Source organism: Elephantulus edwardii, unplaced genomic scaffold (assembly GCF_000299155.1).
Source record: "Elephantulus edwardii isolate Elephantulus edwardi_28Jun2011 unplaced genomic scaffold, EleEdw1.0 scaffold00006, whole genome shotgun sequence".
In the NCBI taxonomy this organism is placed as follows: Eukaryota; Metazoa; Chordata; class Mammalia; order Macroscelidea; family Macroscelididae; genus Elephantulus; species Elephantulus edwardii.
Window position 1 is genome coordinate 30,317,093 of NW_006399756.1, and position 9,425 is coordinate 30,326,517.

Here is a 9,425-nt window from a genome sequence, read left to right on the forward strand (position 1 = left end):
TTGATGTGATTGTTTTATTGAGTTCTCAGAGCAGTTGGGGCACACTTTATTTATTTAGGATTTCCCTTCTCTTTTCTCCTTTGCATCACCTTCCAAAATCCACCCGGAGCTTTCACTAGGGGTCTTCCCAGCAGAAGAGTTGCTAGCTGAGTAAAGAGTCCAAGACAGGCAGGCATTGCTTTCACCTAAAAGCATTTTAAAGACCTGCTCTCAGCCAGTCACTAAGAAGCAAGATCCTATACGAGCAAGAAGCCAAGTCTAAACAGTCTCTGAACACAAACATGGGCCTTTGAGGAGGACCATTCCAGCTCATTTTAAGGGATAAATTGACCAACCAATGCCAACATGTTGCCAGTGGGCGTGTTCTGACTCTTGGCAACCTCTCATGTGTCTGGTGTGCTCCACAGTGTTTTCCAAGCCTTCCTTTTAGAAGTCGACCACCAGGTCTTACTTTCAAGGAACCCTGAGGTGGGCTGGAATGGTCAAGCTTTCAATTCACTGAGTAAGTTTACATCATCCAGAGATCCCAATAAAATCAACACCCCCATCCTATTCACAACTTATTCTAATGCCAGGCAACTTTAGCAGCAGGTGATCGTCTCTGGTAGAGGACAGATGGACAGACTTCTCAGGCAAAACCTGGCAAGTCTGTGAGCTATATGTGAACTGGTCTGCTGGACCCAGGTCACTGCAGGCAAGCACGCTGTCTTTATGTTCTCATTCCTTCACAAGAGAAGTCTTCTCTACACAGCAACTCACACTGGTTGACAGCCAAAGACGTAGAAATGTGGAAAGTCAACACCACCCCTCTGGGCCAGCTTCAGGCCAAGTCAGGTCTAAGAATCAAATGGATGCTTGGATACAATAAGAGAGAGGGAGACAGATCCCTGCCATGACTGTGTCTTCACTATTCCTCTGGCCAGGATGAGCGGCCTCCAGCTTATTTAGAAATGCCCTTGAACAAACAGCTTGTGGACCACTGTCACCCCATTGCCAGGTTTCTGAAGAAGTTCTAGCATGGCACTGGGGGAATCCACAGAAAGGAATTCTTGAACACAGCACTGGGGGTACAGCATGAATGTGCTCACCAAGAGCCAGGCAGGCTAAGGGAGAGTGTGGATGATAGTTAATCAGTATGAAGTTGGCTTTTAGAAGAGTCCACTCCAAAGATATTAGGGCAAGGAGATTCCCTGGCCCCACAAAGTGGAAGGCAGGCTAGAATAGCTGGAGAGTGATGGTCAGCTCATTCTGAGAGTACCCTCAGGGGATCTCCAGTAACCCTAGACTTGAGGAGTGTGTTCCTGTTCTTTAAAAGGAGCTAGAGTCCCCGCCCAGAGCAACAGCCAAACCAGAAGACTTTGGCACACAATCAGGAACATTCTTTCGGCCTCGTCAATTGCTCAGATGTAACTAGGTGACATATCCCCCTTTCAGTAGTCAGATCTCCCTCCATCTCTCTCCCTCCAGGCCAGTTCCCATTCCAAGTTTCCATCTACAGTTACCTGTTTACAAACACTCTCCCTCCAAGCACTGGTGTACCAGCCGAGGAGCTGGCAACTCCACGCTCAGTGATCAGTAGCCCAATATTTAGAATGATTCAGATAAATTCCACACGCTAAGTAATTTACTCAATCCTCTGCTTTTTTTTCACCATGGTTCCCGTGGTGGGGGCAGATGGGGGCTCCCCGATCCACTCCATTAGTTCAAATAGGCATTTCTATGAGGATATGCTCACATAGATGGCTAAGGTTTTATCACGACAGGATCTGAGAATGCCAAGACCATTTTTAAAGCATGAGATGCAGTTTTTGTTTATAACCATAACAGCATATTTCAAGTGCGGCAGCAGCATCTGTTTTGGGGAGGGGAGCCTGAAACACCTTGTGATTTGGCTCAGGTGGAGGAGCATTTGTGAGCTCCCTTTCTTGCCAACCACTGGCACAGACATGCCCTTACTCGTCGCGATTCCAAAGTACCCAACGCAGTGGGCACCTTACCAGCAAAGAGCTGCCTCAAAACTCAAGAACCACCCCAATGTTCTGCACAGAAGAAATCTCCAGCTCCTTCCTGGAATGAGCAAGGATTCTGAAGGCTGCAAAAGGGCCAAAGCGCCAGCATAACCAGCACCCAAAGGCAAGCCTTCACTGAACGTTACAGTGAAGCATCTCAGAGACAAGCAAAGCACTGACAGGAACACAGCTAAGAGGATGGTGTCCTGATGCAAGCCAGCCAGTCCAGACACCACAGCACTCTGGGCGCCCTCCAGAATTCTTTCAGAAATATGAAGCACGGGAGGATTCTGTTCTAAAGCAGTATCAAAAATAGCCTGAGTGCTCCTTACGAACGGCACCCTCCAGTCAGCCTCACAGAAGCCTGCAGATGGCCCATGGCAGCCCACATCCCTCCACCCTGCTTCCTGTTCACCTCCAGCAACACCTGCCCACTACTGTTCACACACCCAGTGGAGGCATCCTGGCCCCTTGGATGAGAAGGCTTTGTGCTAAGTAGACTCTGGAGCCATCAGAGGTGTGAAGCAGGGCCTACTCCTTCACCCACATCTCCCTTGAAGCTCACTATTTGGCTTCCAGTTCCAGTGGGTGCACCTTAAAGGCCTCTGGGATTTGTTTCTAGGGCTACCTGTGCCCTGCTCTCCATGGCTTTTCATAACGAAGGCATTGTTTTGCTGTGGCCAAACCCTGCTTCCAAAACCTCTCAGCCACAGGGAACAGAGGCAAAGGGTGCTAGGCAAGGCTGCCACCAACTTCTACCCCAGTCCACCGCATTTTAAAAAGAAAACCAACAAAACTGTTTTAACCATCCAGGTCCTTGGTTCCTAGAAAGGCTCGCCAGCTCTGTTACTTACAACAAGCTTTTCTCACAAAATGTTCTCCAGAACACCGCCACCCAGCCCCAACAACAGCTCATAGACAGACTACTCTTGGACTCGGCTACTGTGTTCTCAAGACCTCAATTCCAACTTACTCTCAAACCCAGCAGCAAAAAACAATGTGTTGTCCCCTTTCTCTCCCCAACCACCTCTGTGCCTCAGCCCCAGAGCTTCCCCAGCCTCATCTTCTGATTTTTAAACATACTGGGCTTATTCCTCTCGCAGACCAACCAGCCTCTTCAGTCAGCTCTTGCTCTAAGGTGCTTGAATGTCAAACCACTATGCTTTCACTACCTGGCCCAGGAAGCTGGAGGGTTTTCGGAGGGTGTATAATTAGCTGATCAGTATTATGTTACCCTGTTCATAACTGAATAACCATTTTAATACAGATGGCACACAGTGGGATAATTTCTGGGGTCGCCTCACAGTACGTTACAGCACAAGCGTGGCAGAGGGAATCTTCTTTAGCCAAGGTACATTCTACTGGCTAATTTTACCTGCTGTTTTCAGGATGATTTGGGATAATTCCATATCATTTGCAAAATATTAAGAAAAAAAACCCCTTCAGTTCATGATGCCAGTTTCTGAAAAACGCACCATCTGAATTATTAGTTACCTTGATAATGAGTCTGTGATGAATGCTAAGAACAACACAGGTATGGAATCCTTAACCCTGGTTTTTTCTCTTTTGGGGTTAGCCACAGATGGGGGAGCTAAGGATTGACAGGCTAGCCAAGCTGTGTGGGACTTGTCTGTGCAACTTGTGAGGGGGCCTGGATATGACACTGAACAGATCAACTGCTGCTTATATGATCTGGACCTACCATGGATCAACAAACATGGACAAGCTTGTACACTGGCCCATGGTGTCCACAAAAGGGGTACATAAGCACTGAAGTGGTTTTGAGGTTGTAAGACCTTCCTGCCCTGTGCTATCTATATGGCAATGACACTGGCCTGTGTTTTCTCTGAACTTGTCATCACAGCCAAGACTTCAGCCTGGAGACGGGCACCGTAGGTTGTTGGGTGGGGCTTCTCCGTAGGTCCAGTCACTGGGTCCAGAGTCTTCCCTGACTGCCTGGCAACCCACTCCTGATCCAGCTCCTCTACTCCCTCCACTGACTGCTGGCTGGTGGTAGGCATTTGCTCTGAGGGCTTGGATAGCAGGACCTGGAGACCGGAAGCTTGTGCAGGCAGCTGGCTATCAGGGCTGGGCTCTGGGGAGGCTGGCTTTGTGGGAGCTGGCAGGGAGAGCAGGGGAGCCCGGACAGGTGGCTGTCCCTGGGGAAAGGAGTGCGCCTGTAGAAAGGGACATCTATTTGGAGGCGATGAATAGACACCGGTCATTTTAAAGACTTGGGTTGTGGGCTGTAATAGTCTCTAGATACCGAGGCTCATAATCTTGGATTCTTAATTACCACCAACACTTGGATTCATTTCCAGGACACCAAGGGAGAAGCCTGGCAGGCAATGCCCTGCCCTGGACTAGGGACAGCCCTGTCTGTCTGTCTGTCTCTCTGCCTTTCAAGTTCCCTTTCCAGCCCAGACTTTTTCAGGCTCAGAGCAGAGAGAAAAGGTGGTGGCTTGAGGAAGAGTGGGCGCCCAGGGGTGGAGGGGATGCCCCAGGGGCAGGAAGGAGTGACGGAGTCCAGCCCTGGCAGGCAGGGTGGCTGTGCTCACCTGTTGATGGAGGAGACGCTAGGCACTGTGTCGTTGTCGCAGATGCCCTCGGCCAGAAGCCGGTCTCGGATCTCCCAGGCAAACATAGTCGGGTTCTGTCGCTTGTACTCAGCAATCTTGTCCACCACTTTGGGCGTGGCCACTTTGGGTTTAGAGCCTCCGATCACACCTGGCTTGATGCTGCCTGTCTCGTAGTACCTGAGCCAAAGGCCAGCGGGGTCAGCAAGGGGCAGCAGTGGCAGGGGCCCACAGAGGGCCACAGACTCTGGGGCAGCTAAGCAGCTCTCCTGCCTGAGGCAGCGGCACCCAGAAGAAGTCCCAGTGTGGCGGGGCTGACTACCAGGAGTGGCCTGGCTAGGGATGCAGCAGAAGGAGGGAGCCCCTGAGGGAAAGTTTCCCTCCTTAGAGGCAGTGATGCCAGGGGCTGCAGTGGGCAGCCAGCTGGGACAGAGTGGAAAGAGGGGAAGCCTAGACTCTCATTTAGGGAGGGCAGGAGGAAGAGTGCAATGAAGAAGCTTCCAGGCTGACCCACACGGTGGAACACCTCTGGCCAGCTCAGAGCCCAGAGCATCTGTGGGAGCCAAGACCTTCCTTGGGCTCCCACATTCTGCTTTTTCTCCTCTTGGAGGTCCCTTTGTGTTCCCCATCCCCATCACCTAACCTTTAGTCTGCATTAACTCATCTAGAAAGAGAATCCCTCCCTTTCTGAGGCAGAGAATTGAGTGGCCTCCATGAGAGGACACTGAGGCTGGGTGACTCTGTTCCACCCTCCTTCCTGGGGAGGCAGCCCGCACCTAAGAGCCTTCCTAGAAAGGAGCAGCTCTCTCAGGCGCCCCTCCAGCCTTGATGCTCCCTCTCCCGCTGGGCATCATGGGGGCTTTCAACCCTGTCTGAGGGCCAGAGACCAGGGCAGGCTGGGGAAGGAGGTAGGGCGACGCCTGAAGCAGCTCTGAAGCCCTCACCTGCCCAGGATTTTGCTCACACAGCCGTGGCTGACCCGCAACTGCCGGGAGATGTCGCAGGGCCTCACACCCTGGTGGGCCAGCTCCACGATGCGCTGCCTCACCACGTCGGGCAGGGGCCGGCCGTTCACAAACACCCCCCCAAGCTGGTTCACACCCCCGTGCCCTGCTGGGGAGAGACAAGAAAAAAACACGATACCCCACACACAGCAGGGACAGGCCATTAGTCAGGGTCCGCGGCCCGGGCCATGCGAAGGGAGCGGGGCTGCGGAAGGGCACGTTCCCGGAGGGAAGGGAAGGGAGCAGACTCCCGCGGGCCACTGGGCAGAGGCTAGGGACCTGAGACACCGACATGCAGCGTCCTGAGGAGGGAAGGGACGTGACTCTTAAGCCATCGCGCCCCAAGGCAGCAAGTGCAGAAGAGGGAAGCCCCGTGGAAGAAAAGATAGAGGAAAGGGAAGGGAAATAGCAAGAGGGAAGCGATGCCAACGGAAAAGAAGCACAGAGAGGGGAGTGCCGGAATGAGGACCAGCAGAGGGGACCCGGCCTGCCTGCGCCCTGGCAGTTGATTTGGGCGAGGCCTTGGAGGCGGGAGAATTAGGGAACTCGGGATCTGGTTGACTCTGTTCTTAAGGGGCTCTGAGCCTTTACAGTCTACTGTTTCTTTGTATTTTTCATACTTTTATTATTTCCCCTCATTATTTTTCCTCCTTCTTGCTCTATCTTTTCCAATCGTGCATTTGCCTTCATTTTTGTCTCTTGTTATCTGAGAACCGTATTTCTCCCTCGCTGCCCCAGTGTCTAAAGTTCAAAGAACAGCAGGTTGAGGACGCAAGGCAGAGGCTGCAGAGTGGGGCCCGCTGCCCTCCAGCCGGGGACGCGGCTGAGCGCAGAGCGGCGCCCGCAGCAGCCGAGCGCGCAGGCGGCCCGGGCTTTCCCGCTGCTGCGGCGCCGAACCTAGGCCTGCCGCCTTGGCCGGGATGGCGGCTCCAAGGGCCACCGCGCGCGTGTCCCGGACGCCTCGATCCCTCCGAGCCCCCAGCCGGCCGTCAGGGCCACCGGCCGCGCAGGCCGCTCAGCCCCTGGGCCGTTCGCTCTCCTGGCGAAGCCAAGAGGAGGGCGCTGGGCTTCCAACCCGGCTGCAGCGCGGGCTCCCCACCTCGGAGCCAGGTGGCCTCCGGGTGCCAGGCCTGAGGGCGCAGCCCCGTGCCTGCCCTCCCCAGCCTGCTGCAGTCCAGGAAGCCTGCAGCCAGAGCCCTCAAGCCGCAGCCGCAGCCCCAGAGCATTCCCAGGACACTTCCAGCGGCTCCTCGGCAGGTGCGGGCCCGCGACCTGCAGCCTCTGCCCTGCCAGCCTCGGGCGGCTTTCGGAGAAAGCGGGGCAATCTGCAATCCCCGCACCTCCCTTCCTTTAAGGTCCCTTTTTAAAGGGGGGATCAGGCGCAAGGGTTATGGAAAACCCTAGGGAGTTGGCCTCTGGCTGGAGGAGGAAGGAAGCTCTCCTTTAATCCCCTGGTCTCTCTACCTGCCCTTCGCCCCACTCCTCTCCCTCCCCTCCTTCCGAACCCCCAACATCAATAATTTAGGCCCCGGGAGAACTCGCGTTACCGGTGTGAAAAGGCGGCAGCTGCGGGCAGATTAAAGATGAATAATTCAGCCTTGTCGGGCTCCCGGCCCGGCCCTTCGGCCCCAATCTAAGGGTGGGGATGGAAAAGGGGCAGGGCGGGGGTCCAGAACTGGGCCCGGGCGGCCGCGCAGAGCCGGGCCTGGAATGCGCCACCGCTGCGGGCGCCGCCTCGGCTGCGCTCTTACCCGCCAGCCCGCCGGCCGCGCGCGCCTCGCTCGCTTCTCCGACCCCCTTCCGCTTGCCTGGCTTCCCTTTGGGCGTCAAAGTGGCACCCGGTGGGCGGCGGGACTCAGCAGGGTCCCTGCAGAGTCAGCGGGAGAGGAGAGCGCCAGCAGGGGCAGCCGGGCCGAGAGGCAGGCGGTGGGAAGGCGGCCGGCCGCGGGCCCGGGTCCTCTCCCTGCGGAAAGGAGCGAGGCTTTCCCCGGCTCTGGAGGCTCCGACTCGGATTCTCAGGGCTTGAAGATTATTTAGGGAAATTTATTTTATTCCAAGAGTATTTTATAAAGCTCCCCCCTGTGATCCTGTAAAGCTTAATGAGGAGGGGGGAAAACACAAACACAAAACCAAAACCCTTCATTTCTCTCTCCTCGGCTCTCTTTTCTGAAGCAAAGGCCCAAAATCTGACCTAAAAAGTTTCCCTGTGAAAAGTTACAAATTACCCTTAATTGCTAATCTACAGATGGGAGGACCTTTCAATTTAGATTTATCTTAAAAAAAAACAAAAACAAAAAACAAAAAACACAACAAAACAAGAAAGAAGCCCGCAAAAAAATTTCAGGATTGGTTCCCAAGCTAAGACAAATGAAAGAAATAAATAGAAATTTTGCTAAAATAATTCCTCCCTTTTCCGGCTTCTTTTCTCCCGCTCTCCTGTCCTTCCTGAAGACTCTCTCCATTTCTTCTCTTTCCTTCCTCTTCGTTTTGAATTTTCCTTCCTGGCTCCCCAGCTCTGGCATTTGCCTTCCTTTTGTTCTCCCCCCCCCCACACACACACACACACTCGCTTTCTCCCGCACTGCGACCCCTGGCCAGGTCCCGGCTGCACAGTCCCTGCCAGGGAGCAGGAGGACGGCCTGAGCCTCCAGGACCGAGGCAGAGCTGCGCTCTTGGAGGGCCACCCAGGAAGCTTCTGGGCTTGTCCTGGCGTTGACTTCAATTTCTCCCCGGAACTCCCCTTTGTTTTTAGAGCATCTTCAAAGGGGTCGAGGGAAGATGCCCACCACTATGGTGTCCTGCCAACTCAGCCCCAACTCAGGGGCAGGTGAAGAGGAAGGGATGAGATGAGAGGAGGCAAGTGAAGGTTGAGCGAGGCATCCGGCAAGGAGCTGCTCTTGGCTGGGCACGGGAGCTACTGAGCTCTGAGGGTCAGAAGGGGGCACCCCACCCCCACATTCTGTAGCTGGTTTGTCCTGCCACTGAGGCTGCCCACGCTGGGAGTCTCCTCCTGGACACCCCCCAACTCTAAGTTTGAGAAAGGTATAAAGGAGGAGAGGAAGAGGCAGAGGAAAGAGTGTGAAACAAGAACAGAGAGAAAACACAATACAAAACACAACCCTGAAAACTGGTTGCCCCTTTCTGCCCCTGCCCAGGACTGGAGGGTCACCAGGGAGTGCATGGGATTGCAGGAGGCAGGGCCAGGGACTGCAGAGGGCTCGCCCCGAGAAGGAGAAGGTGGAGAGAAGGCAGGTGCTGGCACCAGGGCAGGTGGGGAGGCAGGCAGAGGATGGAGAAGTCTGGGTGACAGGCAGAGAAAAAGGAAGCTGGAGGCATGAGAAACACCGGGCCGAGGGAACGTGGAAGAACGAAATGGGGGGCCAGGAGGAGCCAGCGTGGCCTCCGAGATGGGGACTGAGCGCAGGGAGCCGGGGCCGCCTCGGGACAGGACAAGGTTGGGACGCAGAGCCCCAAGCCGGACAGGGCGCCGGTACTCACGGTGCATCGCGGAGAAGGGGTCTGCTTTGCAGTGCATATCCATGGGGAGACAGAGGAGCGGGAGCAGCGTGGCCGCCGCCGCCGTGTCGCCTCGAAAACTCAACTTCAGGACTTGAGGAGAAAAGGGAGGGACGGTGGGGGGCAGGTAAGCGGGCGCCCGGCTGCAGCGAGGCGCGCGGGGGCGGGGGGCGCGTCGCTGCGCTCCCCGCGGGGACTCCTGACCTCCCCGGCCGCCAGCCGCCACAACTTCCCCCTGTCGAGGCGCGGGCTGGGCTGTCAGCAGAGCGGCGTGGGGGCAGTGGGCCAGGCCGGGGGATACTGGGGACGCATGGCGCGCG

At 55.3% G+C, this 9,425-nt stretch overlaps 1 protein-coding gene across 5 annotated transcripts in view; it reads right to left on the minus strand.

The window, feature by feature from the left end:
- The window catches only part of PAX2 (paired box 2), a 95,186-nt gene extending 85,767 nt beyond the window's left edge, over positions 1–9,419 (minus strand). For 4 of the 5 annotated variants that reach the window (XM_006880022.1, XM_006880020.1, XM_006880023.1 and 1 more), the window contains exons 1-3: positions 9,088–9,419; positions 5,530–5,698; positions 4,568–4,765 (exon numbers count right to left, since the gene is read on the minus strand). In XM_006880022.1, coding sequence (XP_006880084.1) covers positions 4,568–4,765; positions 5,530–5,698; positions 9,088–9,130 — 410 coding nt within the window. In that variant the 5' untranslated portion in view covers positions 9,131–9,419. The remainder of the gene's footprint in view (positions 1–4,567; positions 4,766–5,529; positions 5,699–9,087) is intronic. The other variant, XM_006880024.1, reaches the window with a different exon arrangement.
- Positions 9,420–9,425: the final 6 nt, after the last annotated feature.